Genomic DNA, 26,688 nt, shown 5'->3' with positions numbered 1-26,688 from the left:
AGTGGCACAATCACGGCTCACTACAGCCTTAATTTCCCGGGCCTCAGCGATCCTTCCATCTCAGCCTCCTGAGTATCTGCGACTACAAGCACGTGCTACCACACCAAGCTAATGTTTTGTATTTGTTGTAAAGATGAGGTCTCACTATGTTGCCCAGGCTGGTCTCAAACTCTTGGGCTCAAGAGATCCTCCCGCCTCAGCGTCCCAAAGTGCTGGGATTATAGGCATGAGCCACTGGGCCCGGCCGAACTCCGTACTTTCAACCACAACTAAGAATCCATATTTCTAGCCCAGACCTTATTCTCAGCAACACACCTGTGTACACCAACTGCTTAGTTTGCTCCTCTTGGCATCACGACATCTCCAACAAAGCCAGAGTGGAAACCCTCATCTCTTACTCCCACCTTGAGGGGGAGCTCCTGAGATGGAGAACACAGGTCTGTCCAGCCCAGAAGCCAGGAATGCATGCCCTCCGGGGCCAAGCTGCCTCCCTTTGAAAGAATGAAGTCCCATAAACCCATATCACAGGTTAATAATGCAAAAGGACTGGGCGGGGTAGCTCACGCCTGTGATCCCAGTGACTCAGAGGCTGAGACAGGAGGATCGCTTGAGCTTGGGAATTGGAGGCTGCCATGAGTTAGATTACGACACTGCACTCTAGCCTGGGTGACAGAGCAAGGCTCTGGTTCTTAAAACAAAAACAAAAACAAAAACGGCTCCAATAAGGTAAACAGCAGCAGCAACATACATTAACTCTCCCAGGGGACCAACCCTCCTCATCACCGGATTGCATGGCCATGTTAAAATACCGCCACTTGGTGGCGGCATTCTTCGAATGGAAAATAGCATCTGAGATGCTGAAATGACAAAGGCCTGGGCTTCTTCGGGTCAGAGAGTGTCAATTCACACTGAATCGAAGTAGGACTGGACCACAGTCAGCCTACTCTCAGCTTTCCCTTCTTATTCGGGGTCAAAACCAACAGGCGTCTTCCCAAAGCGCCGCACAAGAGTGGGCTCCTTCGTTTTCCTGGAGCAACTCACTTGCTGGTATCTCAGTCATTGTCAATCAGTCAGTCATTGCAGGGACAGCCATAGACAATTACTCTCGAGCTGGTCCGCCGGTCAATCAGAATCCAATCGAATCCGTTCTTGTGGTCGGTGGATCCACGAGCCTGTACCACCTGCCACCAGCGCCCGGCGCGTTCTGTAGCGGAATCACCGCAGGTGACGGAATCCACGCCCCTGGGCTCCGCCCCTTCGTAGTCGCGCCCAATCACAGATCTGACCCTCCCAGGAGGGCCCGTCCCCCGGCCCACAGCCAGTCACAGGCCCCGTCCTTCCAAAACACTGCCCTATCAGAGGCCAAGCTCTCTAGGAATTACCTACCCTTTTAATGTCCCGCCCCTATGACGGACCCAATCGCAGGGCTCTCCCTCCCCGAAACCCCGCTCCCAGACCGGCGTGTCTCAGTTTTGCGCCGCTCTAGGCTGAAGCGGCGGATGACGCAACCGGGCCGCGCCGCGAGAAGGTCACACGGTTCTCCAACATGGCGGCGGCGGCGGCGCTGCGGAGTGGCTGGTGCCGCTGTCCACGGGTGAGCGGCGGTGCAGTGCTAGCAGGGCGGGCTTAGAGGTCTTCTGGGCCTTCGGCCACCAAGGCTTTCTTCTCAGGCCCTTGGCCCTCGCGACCCTTGCTTGGGCTCCGTAGAGAGCTTGGGGTTGGATCGTTGGGTCAGCAGAGGCCAGGACAGGGGGCACAGAGCGTGGCCTGAGGCCGGGGACAGAGCTTACCGGGCAGGGGGCGGCGATGCGCGGAGCCTGGGAGGGAGCTGATCACCCTTCGCCCTCTGATCAGACTCCACGTGTACAGGAGAGTGAATGGTCGCCAGGGCGGCGGCGTCTGGTGGAAAAAAGTAGAGGGGAAGGCAAAAAAACGTGAACTTCACAGCTCTCGGTTAACTGCCAGGTCCGCTACCGAGAGCATTTCTTGTCTCGTTTCTTCTAACGTTCATTGTGGACGTGCGAGAGGTGGTTCACGCCCTGGCAGGCTCTTAGGTCCACAGGGCAGTGGGAGTCAAGACATGTAAGGCGCACTCAGAAAGTAGTACTTCAAATTGCTCGTGCTCTTCGTTTTTTCTTCTTCTTTTTATTTGTTTATTTTTTTTGAGACGGAGTTTCGCTCTTGTCGCCCAGTCTGGAGTGCAATGGCGCGATCTCGGCTCACTGCAACTTCTGCCTCCCGGATTCAAGCGATTCTCCTGCCTCAGCCTCAGGTGGATCACCTGAGGTCAGGAGTTCGAGATCAACTGGCCAGCATGGTGAAATCCTGTCTCTACTAAAACCCCATCTCTACTGAAAATACAAAATTAGCCGGGCGTGGTGGTGCATGCCTGTAATCCCAGCTACTCGGGAGGCTGAGGCAGGAGAATCGCTTGAACCCGGGAGGCGGAGGTTTCAGTGAGCCAAGATCATCCCACTTTACTCCAGCCTGGGTGACAGAGGGAGACTCCGTCTCAAAAAAAAAAAAAAAAAAAGTTATCCTCAAGTAAATGCAGGAGATGGTAGGCACCTGTGTAAGTTTGGGATGTTCCATGGGGTTCTCAGAGGTAGGAGGCAGAGAACAGAGAGAAAAACGGCCCAGGAAATGTGGAAATGGTGGAGAAGTTGTATGTGGTCTTTTGACATCAACACGCCAGGTTCAGGTGCCGAGTTGAACAGGACCTTCACAGAGCTTTTTTTTAACCCCCAGTTTTTTGTGGAGGCAGGGTCTTGCTATGTTGCCCAGGCTGGTCTCAAACTCCTGAGCTCAAATGATCCTCCCGCCTCAGCCTCCCAAAGTATCGGGATTACAGGCATGAGCCACCAGCTCAGTGCCTGCACAGAACTTAAAGTTCATCATTTGGTAGGAGAATAAAGTGCCTTTTACTTTTATTTGATTTTTTTTTTCTGAGACAGAGTCTAGATCTGTCGCCCAGGCTGGAGTGCAGTGGCATGATCTCGGCTCACTGCACCCTCTGCCTCCCGGGTTTAAGCAATACTCCTGCCTCAGCCTCCCAAGTAGCTGAGACTACAGGTGTGTGCCACCACGCCCGGCAAATTTTTGTATTTTTGGTAGAGACGGGATTTCACCATGTTGGCCAGGCTGATCTCGAACTCCTGGCTGGGTGATCCACCCGCCTCAGCCTCCCAACGTGTTGGGGTCACAGGCGTGAGCCACCACACTCGGCCAGCAAGTGCCTTTTACATGAGGTCAGCCAAGTCTTTGCCCAGAGTGACTCCCCTAAATTACTCTGTTTATAGCCCAACCCTTGAGGGGGACATTGTAGGTTTATTCCAGAGTTGTCCCTGGGGACATTATCGATGTTTGTGTCTGAAAATCCAGTTCTCTCATCTTTGGAGGCTGGCAGAGATGGGGTGGGCTCACAAGAGAAGACTGCTTGCCACTAGCATAGAAGCTTAGAGTGCCTACTTTCAGACTAAGAAATTAAATTGTACTGGTACATTTAGCCTTCTTCCCCACCATGGGTTGGCATTTCCTGGGACCTGTCTATTTTCCCCCAGTTTCAGGGGCACGAGGATAGATATAGGCCCTGGAGGTACACACACAGCATTTTCTCTTTCCACCAGCTTCTACTTGCTTCTCAGACTTTGGGAAGATTACAGAGTGCCTGGCACGCATCAGGCATAAGATAAAAATTGGCCAATGAGGCCAGGTGCAGTGGCTCATGCCTGTAATCCCAGCACTTTGGAAGACTGGAGGAGGGGGTGGATCACTTGAGGTCAGGAGTTCGAGACCAGCCTGGCCAACATGGCAAAAACCCTTCTCTCCTAAAAATACAAATATTAGCCATGTGTGATGGTGCATACCTGTAATTCCAGCTACTCAGGAGACTGAGGCAGGAGAATCGCTCAAACCCGGGAGATAGAGGTTGCAGTGAGCCGAGATCATATCACTGCACTCCAGCTTGGGCAACAGACTGAGACTCTGTCTCAAAAAAAAAAAAAAAAAAAAAATTGGCCAGTGAGTCGCAGGCGACCCCTGCTGTTTTGTGTGTGGTCTGCTTACTTCTTGGTCAGCCTCTTGTTAGAATGGATGTTTCTCGTCTCTTCCCCCCATTAGAGATGCCTCGGCAGTGGAATCCAATTCCTTTCCAGCCACAACCTACTCCACGGGTCGACCTATCAGATGCGCCGGCCGGGCGGAGAGCTGCCACTGGTAAGTGACTCAGGATGCTCAGGCCAGCAGACACAGGGGAGGCCTGAAAATTCCGATCCCATTGGCAGGAGGGAGGTTGTGGGGCGGTGGAGGTGGCTCACACCATCTCAGTGGTGGGCCTTGTGTGTCTGGGGCCTTCTGAATGACAGATCCCAGCGTGCCTGGCCTTCTCGGTCGCAGAAACACTTGACCTGCCTCTTGCTTGATGTCATGAGGGGATAAGGTGCTGTCAGAATAGCCCGTTGTGTTGGCTGTAATGCTTGGAGGAGACCCTTGTATTGAACTGAATTCTGCTTCCCTGTGACCTCTGCCAGTGGGTGCCTCACCAAGCATGGCTATTTCCTTTCCTGGAAGATAGCCCTTTGATCATTGGTACAGTCACCTCGTCACACCCAGAACTCAGTTTATCCTGGTCACTCCTCTTCAACTGTGCTTCTGTTGGTGTCTCAGCATCATGAGGACAGAAGCCCAAAACCTGACTCCCTTCCCCAGATCGGTACATTTGGGCAGCGCACACATTCTCTCTCTCTCTCTCTCTCTCTCTCTCTCTCTCTCTCTCTCTGTCTCTCTCTGCGCGCCCAGAGCCTCAGCTCAGCTGCCTCTTCGCAGGCAGCTACCTACCTCTCCAGTCCCGTCCTGGGGCCATCGTGGGTGTGGGACAGGACCTGTGACTCTTCCCTTACTTGTCCAGTCCCCCGCCACACACACACACTCCCATGGTTTGTAGCCCAAGAGTCTCTGGTAGGGCTGCCATAAGGTTGTGTGATCCTGGATGGTCTTACTTAGAACTTGGGCTTCCCCTGGAAAAAGGCTAGCCAGGGTGGCATCTGAATGGGACTGCAGCCTGCTGACAGGAGGCCTGGCCACCTGTCCTGGGGAGCAGCACTGGGCTTTTTTTTTTTTTTTAAAAGACAGGGTCTCACTCTGTGGCCCAGGCTGGAGTGCAGTGGCACTATCACGGCTCACTGCAGCCTTGAACTCCTGGGCCTAAGTGATCCTCCCACCTCAGCCTCCTGAGTAGCTGGAACCACAGCTGTGTGACTCCACACCTGAGCACCAGGCTGGATGCGGCTTTCTCTTGTAGCTTGACAGGAGCCAGGGAGGGGATCCCTGGCTTGGAGCTGGTATACCCAACACAGCTGTGGAAACGTTGACCACAGGTGGCCACTTCCCCGATTTGATTATCGTATGATCATTCATTAAACTGTTTCTCTGTTTTGTTTTGTTTTGTTTTGTTTTTTGAAACAGAGCCTCACTCTGTCGTCCAGGCTGGAGTACAGTGGCAAGATCTCGGCTCACTGCAACCTCCACCCCCAGGTTCAAGCAATTCTCCTGCCTCCGCCTCCTCAGTAGCTGGGACTACAGGCACTCACCACCACACCTGGCTAATTTTTGTATTTTTAGTAGAGACAAGGGTTCACCATGTTGGCCAGGCTTGTCTTGGACTCTTGGCCTCAAGTGATCCGCCCACCTGGGCCTCCCAAAGTGCTGGGATTACAGGCGTGAAATACTGTGCCCAGCCTGCCTTTTTTTTTTTTTTTTTTTTGAGATGGAGTCTCATTCCATCGCCCAGGCTGGAGTACAGTGGCGTGATCTTGGCTCACTGCAGCCTCCGCCTCCCATGTTCAAGCAGTTCTCCTGCCTCAGCCTCCCGAGTAGCTGGGATTACAGGCACCCACTACCACACCAAGCTAATTTTTGTATTTTTAGTAGAAACGGGGTTTCCCTGTGTTGGTTAGGCTGGTCTGGAACTCCTGACCTTAAGTGATTCGCCCACCTTGGCCTCCCAAAGTGCTGAGATAACAGGCGTGAGTCACCGCACCCAGCCTTGATTTGCTTTTACAAGGCTTTATCTTTTTGAGCAGTTTTAGGTTTACAGAAAAATCGAACAGAATGTCCAAAGAGTTGCCATGCCCCTCCTCTCCCATCCAGCACACAGTTTTCTATTCTTCACCTCCTGCATTAGTGTGGCGCATCTGTTACAATTGACTGGATGTTGATACATTATTATTAACAAACGCATAGTTTACCTTCTGGTTCCCTCTTGATGGTGTAGGTTCTCTGTGTGGCCATGATTACAGTATCATAATAGTCGTTTCACTGCCCTAAAATTTTTCTGTGTTCCCCCCACTCATCTCAGCCTCTCCCTGCCAACCCCTGGCAACCACTGATCTTTTACTGTCTCCAGAGTTTTGCCTTTTCCAGAATGTTCTATAGTTGGAATCAGACAGTATGTAGCCTTTTCAGATTAGCTTCTTTCACTTACTGTGATATGCATTTAAGGTTCTTCTATGTCTTTTCACAGCTTGAGAGCATATTTCTTGTTTTTATTATTATTATTATTATTATTATTATTATTATTATTATTATTATATATTTTTGAGATGGAGTCTCGCTCTGTCCCCCAGGCTGGAGTGCAGTGGCACCATCTTGGCTCACTGCAGGCTCCACCTCCTGGGTTCACGCCATTCTCCTGCCTCAGCCTCCCAAGTAGCTGGGACTACAGGTGCCCGCCACCACACCCGGCTAATTTTTTGTGTTTTTAGTAGAGATGGGGTTTCACCATCTTAGCCAGGATGGTCTCAATCTTCTGATCTCGTGATCCCCCCACCTCGGCCTCCCAAAGTGCTGGGATTACAGGCATGAGCCACCGGGCCCAGTCTTTTTTAAAAATTATTTTATTTTATTTTATTTGAGATGGAGTCTCGCTCTGTCACCCAGACTGGAGTGTAGTGGCATAATCTTGGCTCACTACAGCCTCTTCCTCCCGGGTTCAAGCGATTCTCGTGCCTCAGCCTTCTGAGTAGCTGGGACTAAAGGCACACACCACCATGCCCGGCTAACTTTTGCATTTTTAGTAGAGATGAGGTTTTACCATTTTGGCCAGGCTGGTCTCAAACTCCTTACCTCAGGTAATCTGCCCACCTCAGCCTCCTAAAGTACTGGGATTACAGGCGTGAACCATCGCGCCCAGCCTGTTTTTTAAATAGGGTGTTCTGTTGCCTAGGTTAGTCTCAAACTCATGGCCTCAAGCAATCCTCCCTCTTCAGCCTCCTAAAGTGCTGGTATCACAGGTGTGAGTCACTGCACCTGGCTGAGAGCTCATTTTTTTTTCAGCACTGAATAATATTCTATTGTCTGGATACACCACCCTTTTATCACCTGCTGTTTCTTTGTCTTTTATTATTATTATAAAAGAGATAGCTAATCATCATTAAATGTATATCAACAGAAAAGAGAACATCTAGAAAAATCCCTCAGAGTCCCTCTGTGGGGCAGTTCATTGTATGTTCTTCTAGTATGTTCTTTAAATTTTTTTTCTTGTACATTCTTTCTAGTCCAAATCATATTCTTCTGGAAACAGAAAAGGCTTTCTGTCCGGCTTGCTAGATAATGTCAAACAAGAATTAGCCAAAAACAAAGAAATGAAAGAAAGTATTAAAAAATTCCGTGACGAGGCCAGAAGGCTAGAAGAATCAGACGTGCTCCAGGAGGCCAGAAGGAAATACGTGAGTTTCTTTGCTGCTTTTTTTTTCCCCCAACCTAGGCTGGAGTGTAGTGGGGCGATCTTGGCTCACTGCAACCTACGCCTCCCAGGTTCAAGTGATTTCCCTGCTTCAGCTTCCTAAATAGCTGGGCTTACAGGCATGCACCACCACGCCCGGCTAATTTTTGTATTTTTAGTAGAGACGGGGTTTCACCATGTTGGCCAGGCTGGTCTCGAACTCCTGACCTCAAGTGATCCGCCCTCCTAAGCCTTCCAAAGTGCTAGGATGACAGGTGTGAGCCACCACATTAGGCCCCTTTGCTTCTTACCTTTCTTGGTTGACATGTTTGTTTCCAGGGCCAGGGTTTCTCCAGGCCAGGGACAGCCAGAGGAGCTCAGAGCTGGACGGCTGGGGACAGGGTGGCTTGTGAGGAAGTGAGGTCACTGCTCTGATGCACTAGTAAGAGGGAGCCAGGGGACAGGAGCGGGTCTCCAGGCCTCTGGGTTCTGCCATGCGACCATGCAGCGTTCTGTACAGCTTGAAGCATGGTCCCCAGACCAGCAGCAGTGGCTGCTCCTGGGAGGGGATGAGCAGTGCAGAGGCTCACACCCTCCTAAACTGCCAGGCCAGCACCTGCATCTTCACAGGCCCCCAGGCACTTCATGCACACCAGCTTTGGGCTGCAGCACTCCCGAGAGCTCCCAGCTGTAGCCCTCTGAGTGGAGCCGGGTGGAAACTGGGTGATGGCGCTGGTATTTTATTTTATTTTATTTTGTTTTATTTTATTTTATTTTATTTCGTTTTGTTTTGTTTTATGAGATGGAGTCTTGCTGTGTCACCCAGGCTGGAGTGCAGTGGCGCCATCTTGGCTCACTTCAACCTCTGGCTCCTGGGTTCAGATGATTCTCCTGCCTCAGCCTCCCAGGTAGCTGGGATTACAGGCGCCCGCCACCACACCGAGCTGATTTTTTGTTGTTGTTGTTTTTTGAGACAGTCTTACTCTGTTGCCCAGGCTGGAGTGCAGTGGTACGATTTGGCTCACCACAACCTCTGCCTCCTAGGCTCAAGCAATTCTCCTGCCTCAGCCTCCTGCGTAGCTAGGATTACAGGCACGTACCACTACCACCCAGCTAATTTTTGTATTTTTAGTGTTTCACCATGTTGGCCAGGCTGGCCTTGAACTCCTGACCTCAAATGATCCACCTGCCTTGGCCTCCCAGAGTGTTGAGATTACAGGCGTGAGCCACCGCGCCCAGCCCTGTATTTCTTTTTGTAGAGATGGGATTTCTTCACCATGTTGGCCAGGCTGGTCTCAAACTCCTGGCCTCAAGTGATCTGCCCGTCTCAGGTTCCCAAAGTGCTGGGATTACGGGCGTGAGCCACTGCTCCCAGCCTGTGATTATTAATTGTGACTTCTCTTCTTGAGCAGCTGCCAAGCCCTGGCTTCTGGGAATGGCTCTGCGTTCCTTTATTTGTAAGGGCCCTGCGAGGCGGGTACCGTGTCCCATCTTAGCAGTGAGCGCTGAGCCTCGGAGATGCACCTGCCACGGGACCCGTGGAATTTGGTTTGGTTTGGTTTAGTTTGTGGTTTTTTTTGTTTGTTTTTTGTTTTTCTCTTTTGAGATGGAGTTCCGCTCTGTCACCCAGGCTGGAGTGCAGTGGTTCGGTCTCAGTTCACTGCAACCTCTGCCTCCCTGGGTTCAAGCGATTCTCCTGCCTCAGCCTCTCGAGTAGCTGGGATTAGAGGCGTGTGCCACCACGCCCGGCTAATTTTTGTGTTTTTAGTAGACATGGGGTTTCATCACGTTGGCCAGGCTGGTGTTGAACTCCTGACCTCAGGTGATTCATCCACCTTGGCCTCCCAGAGTGCTGGGATTACAGGCATGAACCACCGTGCCCAGCCTAGTTTGGTTTTTTGAGACAGGGTCTTGCTCTGTCACCCTGGCTGGAGTGCAGTGGTGTGATCACAGCTTACTGCAGTCCTGACCTTCCCATGTTCAGGTGATTCTCCCACCTCAGCCTCCTGAGTAGCTGTGACTAAAGGCATGGGATACCACATCTGGCTAATTTTTTTATGTTTCTAGAGACAGGGTCTCTCCATGTTGCCTGTGCTGGTCTCGAACTCCTGGGCTCAAGTGATCCTCCCATCTCAGCTTCCCAAAGAGCTGGGACTACAGCTCACATGCCCAGCCCTTCTTTATCATGAATGCAGGGGTCATCTGAAGACAGAGCAGGCTGAGTTTGGAGTGGGATGGATGGGGCGGGAGACGTAAGACCAAGCTGTGGTGGCTGGAGGCTGGATGAGGGGCACGGTGATGACAAGCAAGGCCACCTCCTACCACTGAGTGAAAGGCGAAGGCTGGGCCTCCTGTTCTCAGGTGGTAGCTGCCAAGCAGGGGCCCGAGTCTGCCGGCCTCTGGGCACGGAGCTTACCATTGCAGAGACCCTCAATCCAAGCCATATGGGCAGCCGGGGGCCCTGGAGGCAGCGCGTGCTGGCAGGTGCGGGGACGGAGGGGCTGCTGAGAAAATGCCTCTTGGACCTTTGGCTATAAGAGAAATGTCACTGCCGTGTCAGAACACACAGACTTAAAGACACAATGCTTGGCCAGGCACAGTGGCTCACGGCTGTAATCCCAGCACTTTGGGAGGCCAAGGCAGGTGGATCACTTGAGGTTAGAAATTTGAGACCAGCCTGGCCAACGTAGTAAAACCCTGTCTACTGAAAATACAAAAATTAGCCAGGCATGGTGGCAGGCCCTGTAATCCCAGCTACTTGGGAAGGTAGGGCAGGAAAATCACTTGAACCTGGGTGGAGGAGGTTGCAGTGAGATGAGGTCATGCCACTGCACTCTAGTCTGGGCAACGGAGTGATACGTCGTCTCAAAAAAAAAAAAAAAAAGGACACAATGCTCTTTACCTAGAAAACCATCGAGTCAGAAACCATGCGGACGAGCGAGGTGCTGCGGAAGAAGCTTGGGGAGCTGACGGGCACCGTGAAGGAGGTAACAGTGCCATGCCTGCCTGGAGCTGCTGGGGCCATCAAAGTCCCCCGGCCGCTGGAGGCTGGAGGAAGAGTGGGATCCTGGGTGGGGGCGGCTTGGCAGCAGTGGGTGGCATGGGGTGTGCTGCCACCCTCGTGAAGGTTTCAGGAGTTCTGGGCACACGCAGGGTGAGGTCAGACTGGGAACCTTGCATGACAGTTGACCCAGTAAGTCGGCAGCAGTAAGTGCTACTAGCCAGGACTCGAGGAGAACATGAAAATGTTTTTCCTGCCTAAAAATAGGAGGGGAGGTGCCGCTTCCACCGCCTCCCGAGGGTAGAGGCAGGAGCGAGGATTCCTGGGGTGCTGCGGGCTCTCCTCTGTTGCCTGTTCTGTCCAACTTTGTCCAGCATGGGGCGCCCTGCCCGCCCTTCTTTCCCTGGGATCCCCTCCTTGGGAATCCTTGCTGCCACGCAGTTCCCGGGTCTCCAGAGGACTCCTCCCCATTTTGGAGAGGGGCCAGTTGACCCAGCGTCTCAGTCAGAGCCCAGGGGCCAGCACCCGGAAGCCATGGCGGTGTTCTCACGGCTCTGGGGGTTCCCCGCACCACAGGAGCACAGAAGGCCTCTGCCGGCCTCAGGGAGCCAGATCTGCCCTTCTCTCTGGCAGGAATTAATTCCTTCTGCCCACCCCCTGCCCCCGGGGCCGGTGCCAATGCCCCCTCTCTGTGTCTGTCTCAGTAGAGCCTTCATGAAGTCAGTAAAAGTGATCTGGGCCGGAAAATCAAGGAGGGTGTGGAAGAAGCAGCCAAGACAGCCAAGCAGTCAGCCGAGTCGGTATCCAAAGGTGGGGAGAAGCTGGGCAGGACGGCGGCCTTCAGAGCCCTCTCCCAGGTGAGCCCAGGCCTGGGCCAGGGCGTGCAGCCTGGGGCGGCTGAACCCCAGACACCCAGCCCAGCCCCGCTGTGCCTCCCTCGCAGGGGGTGGAGTCGGTGAAGAAGGAAATTGACGACAGCGTCCTGGGGCAGACCGGGCCCTACCGGAGGCCGCAGCGACTCCGGAAGAGAACGGAGTTTTCGGGAGAGAAGTTCAAGGAGGAGAAAGTGTTTGAGCCAAATGAGTAGGTGCCAGCCTGTGGCCCTCGCTGCCCCCATTTTGGGCAGCTTTCACTGCTGTCTATTTCGGGCGCCCACCAATGGTTCCCTCCTGGGTCCGTTTCTTGAGTTTGCCTTTTGCCCAAGGTTCCCGGTTCCCTCGAATTTGAGGGTGAGAGGTAAGGGCGGGGTCCTCAGAGCCCCTAGGTTTGAGGTCTCAGCTGCCTGCTGTCCTCTGCTGCCCCTCCCTGCAGCCACAGGAGGGCACAGGGTGGCCCCGGCGCCGCCGCTCACCCCAGCGCCCACTCTCTTCCCCAGGGAGGCCCTGGGGGTCGTGCTGCACAAGGACTCCAAGTGGTACCAGCAGTGGAAGGACTTCAAGGAGAACAACGTGGTGTTTAACCGTGAGTGCGGGTGTCTCGGAGGGCAGGTGACCGTGTCCCGGGCAGTCGGCGGACCGCAGGGTGATCCTGCATTGGGCACAAGACAGAGCCCCGTTTTGCAGAGGAGGAGGCCAGGGTCAGAGTGGGCCGGTCACTTCTTTGCGGTCACCTGATGGTGCGGTGTACATTCTGCCGCCAGAAGCCAGGCGCTCCCTCATAAGCACAGTCAGGGCCCCGAAATGAGCCGCAGGCCCCTGTCCCTTGTCCTGTGCGGACTGCTAGAGGCCTGTGTTTCCTTTGTAGTGAAAGCAACAGCCAGCAGGGTGGCGGCCCATAACTTACACAGCCCCGCTAGGGCCGCAGCTGAGGTGCCTCTGCGCCTGGCCAGGTAGGTGGGCAGGCAGCGGTCCCCAAGCACAGATGAGGATGCAGGCCCACAGCCGTCCCCTCCCTGACCCCACCCGTCAGGGTGGATCCCGCAGGGGCCACAGAGAGCCCCTGGAAGCTGTGAGGGAGGGCCATGTTTCTGGAAGGGGCCCCTTCTCCAGCACCTGCCCTGTCATCCACAGGGTTCTTCGAGATGAAGATGAAGTATGATGAAAGCGACAATGCGTTCATCCGGGCATCCCGGGCCCTTACGGACAAGGTCACCGACTTGCTGGGTGAGTGAGTCATCCCCAGACCCCGAAGGCTGGTGGTGGGGTGGGGTCCCTGGCCCTCCCTAAACTCCCGGCTCCGCTCCCTGCAGGGGGCCTGTTCTCCAAGACAGAGATGTCGGAGGTGCTCACAGAGATCCTCCGGGTGGACCCAGCCTTTGACAAGGACCGGTTTCTGAAGCAGTGCGAGAACGACATCATCCCCAATGTCCTGGAGGTGGGTGCCGCGCCCCCAGGAACCCTCCCAGGTGGCAGGTCCTGGCTCCACCACCTCCCCCGCCCCAGCCGGCACCCTGGGTGCTGCCAGGGAACTCCGCTGCCGAGGCTGTTTTCTGAGGAGGCTGGTTGCACACGGGGCTCCTGCCTGGCTGCAGCTGCCCCAGAGCTATGCCCGAAGCCCTTCCTGGGCCTTCCTGGCACCTCCAGTGCCTCCAGGTGCCGTTTCCCTCACTCCTCCTGCCTGAGGCTGTTGTTCCCTTGAGGTTGCTGGGAGCAGCTGCTGGAGTCTAGGGTTTATTTCAGGTGCCTGGAGCCCCTCGCCCCTTGGGAGAAGTGGGCGTCCGTCCTCAGACATCAGAGCTGGCCCCAGGCCACCTCTGACCCAGACCTGCAGCCAAGGGGGTTCCCTCACGGTGCCGTCCCTGGCAGCCAGAGCCTCGTTGGGCTTATAGATGAGGGTATCTTGCTCAGGGTCATGCTGCAGCCCGCCCCCTACAAGCCTCTGCCTGAGGTCGGCGGCCTCTTGTCTTCCCTGCTGCCTCTGCCTCTCTGCAGCCCCCAGGATGCGGGAGGAGCCTGGACACCTTCGGCCCAGTCGGGCCAGGCCTCTGGAAGGCCGTTCATGGGACTCTCCATCCTCGGCCCCGCTGGCCGCTGCCCAACGTCCCCTTCCTCCTCCAGTTTCCCGTATCCTTCCCGCCACTTCAGGCAGGGCTGGGAGGCGGTGCAGATGGGCGCCATGCCCCAGAACAGCAGCCTGAGCACCGCGGCGCCTTCCGGGCTGGGTGGTGGGAGCCGAGTGTTCTGGCCACCCGCCCCCTGCCGCTCACAGTTTTCAACACCAGCATCCGGCGCCTTCCCGCTCTTCTCCCCGCTTCAGGCGCCTCCCTCCCCCGCATCGGATCCGGCCCAGGCTCTGGGATGCTGTGGAAGCCGCTCCCAGCCCAGTCCCGCCCCCTGCAGCCCACCCTTCCTCTCGCTGCCCCCAGCCGTTAGGAGGCAGCCGGTCCCATGGTGGGCCTTGCAGTCCGAAACGTGGTCCCGCGGGGGACAGAGGACATGGGCTCACTGCGGGAACCGGAGTGTGGGTCCTCATCTCCCTGGCTCGGATTCCTGACCAGGCTGAAAGCTGGGTCCCCAGCCAGACCCCCGGTTCCATGGGGTCCCCCCCGGGTGCCTCCTGGGTGGTCATCCGCAGGCTGCCCTCCGCCTGTGCCCAGGCCAGAGCCAGGCACTCACACCAGCAGGGACGGGCCTGGGGAGGGACACCCAGTGCCATAGCTTCACCTGTGCCCCACAGGTGGCAGCTGGGGGTGTCCAAGGAAACCCCCCGCACCACTGGAGAATGTTCCTAGGACCTCGCCTGCCGCCTGAAAAGCCCACTCTTGTTCTGGTGCTTATTTTCCCCTTCCTTTTTAGGCCATGATTTCTGGAGAGCTTGACATTCTCAAAGACTGGTGCTATGAAGCTGTGAGTACTTCCTTTTTTTTTTTTTTTTTAAGGCCTAAAAAATCACCATGGAGAAGTTCCATTTCGGTGGCTCCGTTAGGGTAGCTCCCGACAGGCAGGACCTGGGCTCCTGGTGGGGGGATCCTCACGTCTCACCCTCCGAGAGCCTGACACCGCCCGCCCCGACCTTCCATTCCTCAGCGTGTTACACATCTGGGCTCTCAGGCTGGACACCGGGTCACCCGCCAGTCCTTTGCTCCCAGACTGTAAACTCGGTTAGGGAGAATCCTTCTCTGGGCTGGTGTCTAAGAGATGGCTGGCTGGGGGTGTCCCCTGGGCCTGTGAAAGATCACAAAGCCGCCAATTTTACTGGGCCTTTTTTTTTCCTCCAATCTTAAAATAATTTTGGTTAGGTCTGGGCCACCCCATGCCTTCAATCCCAGCAGCCCAAGGTGTTTGAGCCCAGGCATTCAAGACTAGCCTGGGAAACAGCAAGATGTCGTCTCTACAAAAAAAATTTTAAAGTTTTTTTTTTTTTTTTTTTTTTTTTTTTGAGGCGGAGTCTGCTCTGTTGCCCAGGCTGGAGTGCAGTGGCGTGATCTCGGCTCACTGCAAGCTCCGCCTCCCGGGTTCCCGCCATTCTCCTGCCTCAGCCTCCCGAGTAGCTGGGACTACAGGCGCCGCCACCACGCCTGGCTAATTTTTTTGTATTTTTAGTGGAGACGGGGTTTCATTGTGTTAGCCAGGATGGTCTCGATCTCCTGACCTCGTGATCCGCCCGCCTCAGCCTCCCAAAGTGTTGGGATTACAGGCTTGAGCCACCGCGCCCGGCCTACAAAAAAAAATTTTAAATGAGCCAAGTGGCCAGGCACAGCAACTCACGCCTGTAATCCCAGCACTTTGGGAGGCTGAGGCAGGCGGATCACTTGAGGTCAGGAGTTCGAGACCAGCCTGGGCAACATGGTGAAACCCCATCTCTACTAAAATAAAAAATTAGCCAGGCATGCTGGTGCACGTCTGTAATCCCAGCTACTGGGGAGGCTGAGGCAGTAGAATTGCTTAAATCCAGGAGGCGGAGGTTGCAGTGAGCCAAGGTCGTGCCACTGTACTTTAGCCTGGGCAACAGAGCAAGATTCTGTCTCCAAAAAAGAAAAAAATGAGCCAAGCGTGGTGGCAGGCACCTGTTGTCCCATCTATTAGAGAGGCTGAGGTGGGAGGATCACTTGAGCCCAGGAGGTCAAGGCTGCAGTGAGTCATCGCACCACAGCACTCCAGCCTGGGCGACAGAGCAAGATACTGTCACTAAGGAAATGATAGGCCGGGCGTGTTGGCTCACGCCTGTAGTCCCAGCACTTTGGGAGGCTGAGGTGGGCATATTGCCTGAGGTCAGGAGTTCCAGACCAGTCTGGCCCACATGGTGAAACCCCATCTCTACTAAAAATACAAAAATTAGCCAGGCCTGGTGTTGGACACCTGTAGTCCCAGCTACTCAGGAGGCTGAGGCAGGAGAACTGCTTGAACCCAGGAGGCAGAGGTTGCAGTGAGCCGAGATTGCGCCACTGCACTCCAGCCTGGGTGACAGAGCGAGACTGTCTGGAAAAAAAAATACAAAGGAAATAATAATTTTAGTGAAAGAGAGTCCCAGGAGAGGCGATTGCAGCCGTGAAGCAAAATGAGGTCTTCAGGGGCCTGACTGCCCTGTTTCTGATGGCTGCAGTGGCCTGGGGTGCATGCTGGGGCAGGGGGTCAGGGAGAGTGTGGGTCTCCCACATGACTGTGGGGGCTGGGAGCCAAGTGGGGTTTGAAGGCGTCACCCACCCCACTTCCCAGGCCAGAGCAGAGTACTGTGCTCACCTCCCAGGAGTCGTGAGAATGAAGTGTGATCACAGAAACCAGGGCAGTGCTGGCCTCGGGCCAGAGGGAACCCGCAGAGGTAACCCTGGTAACCAAACAGCCCCTGGAAGGGTGGGGGAAGCTTTCATCGGTGACCCGGGGCCGCCACCTATGGGGGCGCAGGTGAGGTTATGGCACTGGGTGCCCCGCCCCAGGCCCTGGGGAGCCTCCAGGGCATGCCGAGTTTCCCGGACCCATTAGCTGCCCTCACGACACGATCCTGAAACATAGATCCAAACAAAACATCGATGGTCTTCCCACACAGGAAGGAGCTGTGTGTCCTGATGAGGCCCCAATTGCTTCTCGGAGTCAAAGCTTGGGGTTCGGGGGCCACCAGCAGCACCGCGTACCTGGGGTCCGGTCCAGCTGTCTGCCCCATCCCTGGCAGCCTCCCTATCCCTGCCCCAGTCCATCCCCGTGGGGCTCCCAGCTTCCGTCTCCTCAGGCCACCTCATCTCACCCTATTCGCTCCCCGACCTATGTGTTTCTTTCCCCGGCTGCTTCGTATTCAGCGATCCAGAATCTTTCTTGGCTGATTCTATTCTGCACCCAGCTCATAAACAACTTGGGAAAAGCAGAGGAGAAGATGTCAGGTTTTCTTTTTCAATACTCCCCTGCATGGTGACTAATCCAGCAGGCATTTATGAGTTGCGATGTAGATTTTTTTTTTTTTTGGCGTTTTTTTTTGTTTTGGTGTTTTTTGTTTTTTTTTTTTGGTTTTTTGTTTTGTTTTTACCTTGGGACCATTGCGCCACAGCTGGCTCGCTTTGCCGGGGAGCTGCTGGTGCCCTGGAAACAGCTGAAGCTCCAGCCACATCCACAGAAGTGTTTTTAAAATGTCACCTTTAAGAAACCGAACAAGTAGGATTGGCTCTGGGTTTTTTTTTTCCTCCCCTCCGCGGATCAGTCATTTCCATAAAAAGTAGATGCTATCGGAACATCTCATGGTTTCATGCCAAGCCCAGAGAAACCTCCAGTGAAAACGTGTCTTGGGAGCTGCTTCCTGTGCCTGGCACAGGCGCAAGGGGGTTGAGGGTGACACTGGGGGCTGGTCAGTGACAGAGGCAGCCTCGGGCTGAGGACAGATCCTAGAAGAGGCGTTTGATCTCAGGCCAAGATTCAGAGTGTGGTGAATATGGAAGTATTAAAGATCAGCCAAGGGGCCGCCAGCTTAGCTCTGGGAGTGGATTTGGGATTTTGTTCCAAGAGAATCACCCACTTTGCTGATTAATCCTGTTTTCATTGGGTCATCTGGATAGAGTGTGGTTCCCAGGAGAGGGAAATGTGTGATCTGGGCCAGTAAGTGGGTGGCACCTGCCTTCCCACTTGGACTTGGGTTCTTGGCCTCTGCCATTGCTGGCTGGCGGCAGGGCGCCAGGGCATGTGGGCAGCGGCTCTGTGTGGCGTGGCGCCTGTCCTGGCGGCATCACGCAGACGTGTCGGCCTCTCATTGCAGACTTACAGCCAGCTGGCCTACCCCATCCAGCAGGCCAAGGCGCTGGGTCTCCAGTTCCATTCTCGCATCCTAGACATTGACAACATTGACGTAAGCACCTCTCTCAGTAGGGGCCCGGGCCACCATCGGGGGTAGGAACTATGGCCCAGACAGGGCCCAGGAGGTGGCCTTGCCAGGGGCTGGGGGCCACGTGCTGATCCGAGAGGTCTTGGGCTTGTCCCAGGGGAGGGTCTCAAGGGAGGCCTGGGCCTGGTCTGAGAGGCAGGGCCCACGGGGAGGGCCTGGTGCTGGAGCCTTCTCCCAGCAGGGCCGTCCTCTGAGGCCCACCTCTCGGCCCCTCTGCAGCTGGCCATGGGCAAGATGATGGAGCCGGGGCCGGTGCTCATCATCACTTTCCAGGCGCAGCTGGTGGTGGTGGTCCGGAACCCTAAAGGCGAGGTGGTGGAGGGCGACCCGGTGAGTGCAGAGCGGGACGGGGCGGGCAGACGGCACCGCCTGTCCCCAAGATCTGTGTGTGGCCATCCGGCAGGGACCCCGGCTCAGAGCCCCGAAGCCCTGGGACTGGGTGGGGATGCGGAGAAACTCCTGGGCCAGAGTTTGGGGTTGAGGGAGGTTGGAGACCAGCAGACCTGTCTTTTTTTTTTTTTTTTTTTTTTTTTTACTGAGGCCTGAGTGGTTCCTGAGTCTAGGCAATTGTGCTGGCCTCTGCTCCCAGCCCCCCGGGGAGGTTGCCGGTGGCTCCTGCCCCACAGAGCCTGGCCCCTCCCAGAGCCGCCTGGGTTGTCTCACCCCTCTCAACGGCACCCTTCCCACCCCACCCTGCAGGACAAGGTGCTGCGGATGCTGTACGTGTGGGCGCTCTGCCGAGACCAGGACGAGCTCAACCCCTACGCCGCCTGGCGGCTCCTGGACATCTCAGCCTCCAGCACCGAGCAGATCCTCTGAGTGCGGTGCCACAGCCAGGGAGCCCCAGGCTGGGTCATCAGGCACAGAGGCACCACGACACCCCCTGCAGCAACTCCAGACCTCTGGGAACAAGACTGCGGGCTCTGCCCCCAGCTCTGCCAGAAGAGCTGCAAGACCAGCTGGCCGGGGAGGGGACAACGGGCTGCTGCAGGTGCCTGGCAGCTGGAGACACTCCCCCCAGGGCCGGCCCCTGCCCTGTTGCTCTGCCCTGCAGGGGTCCCGGTGCCTGGTCACCTGGGGTACACACAGGCCACCCAGTGCCAAGAGGCCCCAGGGCCCACGGACTCCCTCCACAGCAGGGTGGGACCCGGGACCTACTGCTCAGTGGCCCGCTGGCCACGTCAGCTAAGCCACTTTAGGTCCATTTTTTATTTTAACAGTGCTCTTCCATTCTGTGCGTAAGCCCGAGATTTGGAAAGAATAAAACCGAATTGCAGAAGAGCAGCTCCGGAGTCTGAAGTGTCTTCTCTGGCGCGGGAGTGGCCGGGGCGAGGGTGGGGGTGGGAGCGGGCGGCTGCTCTGGGAGGCGGTCAAGGTCGAGCGAGGAACTGCAGCCGCAGTGGGTGGACGCCTTGCCCAGGGCTGGACCCTGGGTTGGAAGACAAGGCCCGTGACAGACAAAACTAGGGGGACTTACTCATCCCAGTGACCTGCCTGGGCTCTCTTGAGGATTGAGGTCCCCAGGGCCAGGGGAGCTTGAGTGCCCATATGAGTGTTTTAGGGACACTGAGGTCCCCCCACAAACGGAGTCTGGAGTGGGGTCTATCACAGAGGAGAATGCAGGCACAGGGCAGGCTGAGGGGGCCGAGGTGCCAGTGGAGGTGGGAGTGGCAGCTGCCCACGCCCTGGCGAGGTCTTGGGTGCTCGCGGGTCCCCGGGGCTGGAGCTCCGTCCTCCCGCAGGCCCGGGCGGGGTCGCGGGCTCGCGCGCCGCTCCCTGCGCAGCCTCCGCCCCCCGCAGCCCCGCCCCCCGCGGCGGCCCCGCCCCCGTCGCCATGGGAACAGCCGCGGCGGCCCGGCTCGCGCGCTGCTCGCCTGCCTCGGTCTCCGCCGCTCCAGGGGCGGGTGGGGTGGGCTGAGTCGGAGCCCGGGCCGCCGCCGCCGCTGCCGAGGAGAGGCCGAACGCGGAGCCGGCGCCGGGGTCCCGGTGAGAGCGCGGCCGCCGGGCGGTCGGTCCCCGTCCGGGTCGAAGCCAGGGTGAGGGGCGCGCCGGGGCGGGGGCGGTGGGGGAGGGGGTCCCGGGACGCCGAGAACAAAGGGAGCGGGGGGCAGGGGCCGCGGGGACCGTCCCCACGCCGCGCACCCGGGCCGCGGCCGGTCGTTCGCACCTGTTGTGTGCGGCCCGGGCCGGGCCGGCTCCCTTTCCCGGCTCTCCGCGCCCCCACCTGCGCGCACGGCCAGAGTTGGGTCCCCGCGTGCTGGTGGCGGCGATCCGGCGGGCCAGGCATGGGCGTAGCCCGGGGACCGAGGCGCGGGCGGGGGATGGGGTCGGGCACGGTAAGGGGGGCGGCGGCGGCGGCGGGAGGGGGCGAAGCGGAGGAGGCGCGGGAGGGAGGGCGCAGCCTCATCCCAGGCGCCCCGGGCGGGTCCCCTCCTCCGCAGGGCGCGCGGCGATGTGAGCCATGAGCGCGACGTGGACGCTGTCGCCGGAGCCCCTGCCGCCGTCGACGGGGCCCCCGGTGGGCGCGGGCCTGGATGCGGAGCAGCGCACAGTGTTCGCCTTCGTGCTCTGCCTGCTCGTGGTGCTGGTGCTGTTGATGGTGCGCTGCGTGCGCATCCTGCTCGACCCCTACAGCCGCATGCCCGCCTCGTCCTGGACCGACCACAAGGAGGCGCTCGAGCGCGGGCAGTTCGACTACGCGTTGGTGTGAGGGGCGCGGCGCCCCCCAGCCGGCCCTGCACTGGGTCTCCGAGGGTCGGCCCTGCGGGGGGCGCCGCGGGGCCAGGACTGCGTTCAGGATCCCGCCTCGGAGCTCCCTGCCCCGGGTAGAGGGGGAGGGAGTTGGGAGAAGCCCAGCCGTTCCCCCTCGAGACCCCTCCCATGTCCCCTCCTGGCCTGGCCGGAACCCCACCTCGTGCCTTTATCCGCCCTGTCCCTTCCTCTCTGCGCATCTCACCCGCCCGGCTGGCCCCCGCCCCCCGCCCCCCGCCTCTGAATCCCAGGAGGGAGGAGGACCCCCGCACCGCCCCCTCCCCAGCGTGTAAGTGGCTCTGCTATTGTGCTTTCCTGGAAGTGGGGACCCCCTTGTCCCTCCTCCCTCCCCTGTTGTCTGGCCGTCGTCAACCCCACCTTGACTGAGTGTTGAGCCCGTCCTTGGGCTCTGGCCCTGCGGGGCCGGCTCTCTCGGGCCCACGGGGCAGACGCTGCATACCAATTTGGCCTGCACCGCCTGTCCCGGAGACGGAGCCCGAAGGCCTGCCATGGCGGCTGTGTCGAGGATGCGTGGCTCCTGCCGTGGCGGGAGAGTGTGGGCAGGATCATTACTGCCCCCAACCCGGGCCCCTGGACAGGTCAGCGCGCCCTGCCCCGGTGCCCACCGCTGCCCCCCATCCGCCCTCCTGCCACTTCCCGCCGACTCCCCTGCCGTGCCTCCCGCAGCCCTCCCATGCCGTTCTACTCCCTGCCTCTGAGCCGAACATGATAATAAAAGCTATTATTGAGCGCTTACTGCATGCCAAGCAGCGTGCTGAGTTGGCACCTCCTGTTTATAGCCTATCTCCTCTTCGGGATGGTGAGAATCAGCCAGGCCCCGTTAGCATCCCAATTCTACAGGCCAGGAGACCGAGGGCCGGCAGCTCCAGTGACTTCCTTGCCCCATAGTCACATGGCTAGAGTCTGGTAGGGCTGGAAGTGGAACCTAGGTCTGGCTTCTGCATGTTTTTAAAGCTTCCCAGGACTGCAAAGACACCAAGATCACAGGCCCTTTCACCGGCTTTGCGGGGCTGATGTGTAACCATCTCGATATCCCCAGCTCCCTCCCTCCCCTCCACACACAATTCTGTTGACCTGGGGAGGCGCTGGGGGTGGTGAGAGAGAGTCAGCCCTGCGGGGAGCTGGGACGACTGTACCTGCAGCCTAAGCCTCCTCCCCCTGCCCACCACCGTTGGCAGCGTTTGTGAGTCTGGCGTGGTGGAACGGTGACCACGGACGGAGCGGGCTGGCTGCGCTCCAAGGCCCTCCCAGGAGATGTGCAACCCCCGGGGAGCCGTGTGCAGTATGTGTGGGGAGGAACGAGCGTTTCTATAAAAGGAAGGCTGGGTGAACGCAGACTCCGCGAACAGAATTTTACCCACTTGGATTACTAGCTGGGCGTAGGGCGCGGTGCCGTGGGAGGACATCTGTTTCCCTCCCTCAGACCCGACCCCCAGTCCACACCCACAGGGCAGGTGAGGCTGATGGAGGGAGCCCCAAGCGGGGACCCAGCACCCCCAGGGATTTGAGGTCAGCCCTGACTCCAGCGCCCCTCCCTCCCCGCCTTCTAGGAATCCTTGAGGTCCCAAGGATACCCCAGGGGACACATTCCACTCCCACCAGCCTCCTGCCACTTGGGACAGCCCACCCCTTTCTTCCTCTCTCCTCTAGCCCCCTAGCCTGGGGCTTGACTCCTTCCGCCGGGCCACCCCCACTCTGCTGCCTTCTCCCCTCCACCAGTGCCATGTGACTTTGCCCTACTCTGAAACCCATCCCTGACACCTGTCCCCAAGGTACCCTGCTGGCTCTCCCCTTCCCATCCACACTTGTCAGCTCTACAGTAACCCAGGGGCTCCTCACCCCAGGCCTCATCAGACCAGACAGCTGGCAGCTCTCCTCCCTGGCACACACCCCAGCCCTGTGACCCCAAGCTCTGACACTTCAGGGGCCCCACTTCTATCTTTAAGTCACAGGCGAAAGAGAAAGAGAATAATGAGGACTTTATTCATGGTCACAGAATACCCCCGGGAAGGGGAAGGAGCTGGCAGCAGGTAGTAGTATCCACCACTGGTCAGTTGAAGAAAGTGAAGATGAGGTACAGGAAGGGGAAACGTGTGAGAGCGTTTACGGTGTGCAGTGCCAGCTGTGGCCCCCAGCAGACAACAAGGCACAGTGGGGCTTGGGGACTGGGGGAGGCCAGCCCTGTCCGCCTGTCCTGGAGGTCGGAAGGCTTGTGAGTGGAGTCCCGTAACCCCCACCGAACCCCCGTACAACGGGGGTTCCATTTCTGAAACCCCCAAAGTGTGGGGCGTCTCAGAGGCCCCACAGCTGAGCGTCATCTCAGGGACATTCCCACACGACGGGATCCTCGGAAAGAGCCAGTGCCAGCCGAGCAGAACCGAGGGCCAGGGCAGGGGGCCTGGTGTGCCTCCTGCCCGCCATGCCCCTCACCTGGCAGGGGTGGCTGCCCGACCCAGAAGCTCCAGGGGCACCAGGAATGGGTTCAGGGGACAGATCCCAGCTGCTTGCCAGGACGATTTCAATTCGCTGGGCTCGGCCTTCTTGGTGGCTGGGGGGGTCTCCTCTGGTGCCTTGGAGCCAGCCCCGTCCCCCTCGGCAGCAGGCCCCAGGCTCCCTCCAGCGGGGCTGGGCTGGGGGGCTGTCAGACGTAAGTACGTCTCCGTCATATGCTCAACCAAGGCTGTGCAGGGCAAGAGGGGCAGCTCCTCTGGAAGTGACATGAGCAGGTCGAGGACCACAGCCGACTCTAGTGACGGATGGAGGGGAGGGGTAAGGAGACACCCTTACCTGCCGCCAGGGACCCCGATCCCTCTGCCTCTGCGCCCCCCCTCATCCTTCTCACCAGCTGCTGAGAGCTCAGGGCTGCGGCCACTTCGGGAGAGAGAGGACAAGTACTTGTAGATCTTCTCAAAGTCCACAGCGAAGTCGTCTTCAGTGGAGGGACCAGCCGAGGACGCAGGTTTCTCAGGGGCAGGGTCAGAAGTCTCGGGGGTGGAGCTAGGTGCCTTGGGGGCGGAGCTAGGTATCTCAGGGGCAGAGTCGTCCTGCCCTCCAGGGGCGCTCAGGAGCAGCGGCTTTCCACGGGCCTGCGTGGGCTTGGGGGGCTTGGAGTGCAGGAGGGTGACCGGTTCCGTGGCCGCGATGGTGAGCACCTGGCAGGCAGAACGATCAGGGAGTAAGGGAAGCTAGAAAGTTCTCTCACCGTCTACACATTCCCCCATCCTCTCGGCCACCCTAAGATGCTGCTCAGACAGGAGATGGCCTCAGAGCCAGGGACACTGAGGCTCGAGGTGTCCAGTGACTGATGGAGGCCACAGAGCTGGCAACAGGAAGGGCCCAGGGCCCAGGTTCACATGATTTGGCCCAGTGACCCTGTCCTCTGGGACGCCCCGACCTGCCTTGGGGGATGGCCGTACCTGCGAGAAAGCCACTGCCAGGGCTTCCTCCAGTGGCCCTGTTATCTTCTCAGCCAGATCTGTCCAGACCTGAGTGAAGCCAGAGGTACAAGGTCAGCCCAGGGATCAGCCTCCAAGGGCCCCCCAAGCCCTGCCCCTCCTGGGGATCCCCTAATCAGGTTATCCTCCACAACTCCCACCTACGCACCAGGGACCTGCCCTGGACAGCCTCGCCCTGTTCATCTGCCTCACCTCTATGGGGGCTGGGGGCTGTGCCTCCCGGCGCCTTGGTCCCTGAAGGCCACCCGGATGCACCTTTTGAATGGCCTCCCGGGCTACACGGCCCTTGAGCTGCTGGAGGAAGACCCGGATCTAGAAAGGAAAGAGGAGGAGGCCGAATGAGGCTTCTATGAGCTCAGGGCTGCAGCAGAGAAGCCAAAGCCCGCTCCCTTGCCTGCTCTGGGCCCCGCTACTGCGCCTTAGTCTCCTGCTAGCCCGGTGTTAGGAGTCCCAGTGACCGCCAAGGCCCCTACCCCATCCAGAGTCTGACCAGCTACCTAAGGAAGGTGTAAGGCCCAGACCAGTTCCGGCTCCTTCACGCAGCCCAGGGCCCAACCCTATGCTGGCTACTACCCCGTTCAACTCTCTTCTTCGTCCCCTCTTCCCCATTCCCTGACTCTCACTTCAAGCTCGTATCCTGTCCAACAGCATGCGTTGCTCTTCAAGACTGGCCTCGGCTGCATCTTACTCCCAGTTCATTCCGCCCGTTTCGCCCTCGCCCCACCCACGCATTACTCCGAAGCTCGCCCCGCCTTTAAAGCTTGCACTCATCCCACCCACGCCCCACCCACGCCTTACTCCCAAAATGGCCCCGCCCTTAAGTCTTGCTCTTATCCCGCCCAAGCCCCGCCCCCAGACTCGCCCTGCCCTTCAAACCACTCACCCACTCTCCAACCCTCAGCGGCACGCACGCCCCGCCCCCAGAATCGCCCCGCCCCTCCGCTTCACTTATGCCCCGCCCACGTCTTGCTCCCAAGCTCGCCCCGCCCCTAGGCCTTGTTCTCTTCCCGCCCACGCCCCGCCCCTCACCCAGCCCAGGCTCACCCACTAACGCCCCGCCCCTCAGCCCCACGCCACAGCTCCGCTCGCTTACATTCCTGGCCCCGCCCCGCCGGCTCCTGCCGCAGCCCCGCCCACTCTACGCCCTACCCTAGCCCCGTCTCCAGCCTGGTTTTGGTCCGGAGAACCGCATCTCACCTCAGCCTCGCTCCGGCCCTGCAGCTCCCGGGCCAGCTCGGCGGCGTCCGGCTCCGGCTGGCCCTGCCGCGCCTGCAGGAGTCTCACTAGCTGCCGCTTCTCGCGAGCGCTCCAGGTCGTGGGACCGGTCACCTCGCCCAGATAGCGCGCCGGGGCCGCTCGCCGCCTGGGAGGTGGCTTCATGCCGGTCAGAAAGACGCAGGCGCTGTAAGGCAGGTCTCCGGCGGGCGGAGCTACGGGGGCCGCCGAGGCCAGAAAGCACCACGCGGAGGCGGACGCACGTGGGGGTGTGGCTCCGCCTTTGCAGGCCTGGGGACCCGCCCCAATGGAAGTGAAGGGGGGGGGGATCAGCACTGGAACTGGGGCGGGGCCAAGGAGACCCTCAGCCTGCACTTTATCTCATTTATGAAGTGGGGACGACACCTTGGATCTCGTGCCCTCCTATTGCTGGACTAACTCATGAAGCTACTACTGTGTACTTTGCTTCTCGCAGAGGGGTGGGTTCTGGCTGAAAGGTCAAGTCCGAAGATCCAGTCGTGGTCAAGAAGCTGGGCTCTGGGGTCAGACAGGCCTGGGGACTTTGGGCAAGTGATTTAGCCTTGCCTAGCCTCAGTTTCCTCTTCTGTAGCCTGGGGCTGATAGTCCCACTCTTGCCTGTATAAGGCAAGAGAGATTTAAGGAGCTCTAGACTAGACTGACAATCTAAGGAGACTGGAGCAGGAGTAGACCGGAGCAGAGGCAGAAGATCGAGGCCGAGCAAGGGCAGGGTCCGGGCGTGGGTAGTGGAGAGCAGAGAAGGCCTGGCTTGAGGAAGATCGCAGGAGGCAGATGGGCAGTTGTCCGGGTAAGGAGAAGAGGGAGGGGGAGGGTTTATTTTAAACTTACTCTTGTGGGGTTGGGTGTCGCTTTTTTTTTTTTTTAGGCGGATTTTTGCTCTTGTTGCCCAGGCTGCAGTGCAATGGCGCGATCTCGGCTCAGTGCCACCTCCGCCTCCTGGGTTCAAGCGATTCTCCTGCCTCAGCCTCCCAAGCAGCTGGGATTATAAGCACGCGCCACTACGCCCTAGCTAATTCTTTTTTTGTATTTTTTTAGTAGGGACGGGGTTTCACCATGTCGGCCAGGCTGGTCTGGAACTCCTGACCTCAAGTGATCCACCCACCTCGGCCTCCCAATGTGCTGAGATTACAGGCGGGAGCCACCGCGCTCGGCCAGGTGTCGCTTTCTGTTTGAGACAAAACGCCCTAGAGTCTCCCATGACCCGGGAGTGCACACGGGTATGCGGGGGTATGGGCCCCGCCCCCAGG

The 26,688-nt window shown here is 58.2% G+C and overlaps 3 protein-coding genes across 7 annotated transcripts; 2 read left to right on the top strand and 1 right to left on the bottom strand.

Annotated features, from left to right (window-relative positions):
- The first annotated feature begins 1,530 nt into the window (after positions 1-1,530).
- Positions 1,531-19,244, top strand: TIMM44 (translocase of inner mitochondrial membrane 44). Its single transcript, XM_015122713.3, has 13 exons — positions 1,531-1,594; positions 4,120-4,215; positions 7,554-7,724; positions 10,627-10,707; positions 11,429-11,578; positions 11,665-11,804; positions 12,097-12,182; positions 12,731-12,823; positions 12,910-13,034; positions 14,456-14,506; positions 17,835-17,924; positions 18,180-18,290; positions 18,660-19,244. The coding sequence occupies exons 1-13, from the start codon at positions 1,547-1,549 to the stop codon at positions 18,777-18,779; spliced, it is 1,362 nt and encodes a 453-aa protein (XP_014978199.1). The 5' UTR covers positions 1,531-1,546; the 3' UTR covers positions 18,780-19,244.
- A 547-nt stretch (positions 19,245-19,791) lies between these two features.
- CTXN1 (cortexin 1) lies at positions 19,792-21,467 on the top strand. 2 transcript variants are annotated; one of them, XM_077976283.1, is made up of 2 exons: positions 19,792-20,034; positions 20,373-21,467. In XM_077976283.1, the coding sequence occupies exon 2, from the start codon at positions 20,422-20,424 to the stop codon at positions 20,668-20,670; it is 249 nt and encodes an 82-aa protein (XP_077832409.1). In that variant the 5' UTR covers positions 19,792-20,034; positions 20,373-20,421; the 3' UTR covers positions 20,671-21,467.
- Positions 21,468-22,692: 1,225 nt separating this feature from the next.
- SNAPC2 (small nuclear RNA activating complex polypeptide 2) lies at positions 22,693-25,593 on the bottom strand. 4 transcript variants are annotated; one of them, XM_077976285.1, is made up of 5 exons: positions 25,385-25,593; positions 24,443-24,499; positions 24,149-24,217; positions 23,575-23,884; positions 22,693-23,478 (listed from the first exon to the last, which is right to left on the bottom strand). In XM_077976285.1, exons 1-5 carry the CDS (start codon positions 25,565-25,567, stop codon positions 23,159-23,161), a joined length of 939 nt encoding a protein of 312 aa, XP_077832411.1. In that variant the 5' UTR covers positions 25,568-25,593; the 3' UTR covers positions 22,693-23,158.
- Positions 25,594-26,688: the final 1,095 nt, after the last annotated feature.

The sequence above is a fragment of the Macaca mulatta genome, chromosome 19, assembly GCF_049350105.2.
Source record: "Macaca mulatta isolate MMU2019108-1 chromosome 19, T2T-MMU8v2.0, whole genome shotgun sequence".
Lineage (NCBI taxonomy): Eukaryota > Metazoa > Chordata > Mammalia > Primates > Cercopithecidae > Macaca > Macaca mulatta.
The sequence above is the reverse complement of the archived record's forward strand: the minus strand, read 5'-3'. Positions and strand labels throughout refer to the sequence as shown.

Coding starts and splice junctions, on each gene's coding strand:
- SNAPC2 (XM_077976285.1), bottom strand. CDS start 25,567: ATGAAGCCACCTCCCAGGCGGCGAGCGGCCCCGGCGCGCTATCTGGGC. Junction 24,500..25,384: donor AGGGCCGGAGCGAGGCTGAG/GTGAGATGCGGT, acceptor TTTCCTTTCTAG/ATCCGGGTCTTCCTCCAGCA. Junction 23,885..24,148: donor TGGCAGTGGCTTTCTCGCAG/GTACGGCCATCC, acceptor TCTGCCTGCCAG/GTGCTCACCATCGCGGCCAC.
- CTXN1 (XM_077976283.1), top strand. CDS start 20,422: ATGAGCGCGACGTGGACGCTGTCGCCGGAGCCCCTGCCGCCGTCGACG.
- TIMM44 (XM_015122713.3), top strand. CDS start 1,547: ATGGCGGCGGCGGCGGCGCTGCGGAGTGGCTGGTGCCGCTGTCCACGG. Junction 12,183..12,730: donor GAACAACGTGGTGTTTAACC/GTGAGTGCGGGT, acceptor TGTCATCCACAG/GGTTCTTCGAGATGAAGATG. Junction 13,035..14,455: donor TCATCCCCAATGTCCTGGAG/GTGGGTGCCGCG, acceptor CTTCCTTTTTAG/GCCATGATTTCTGGAGAGCT.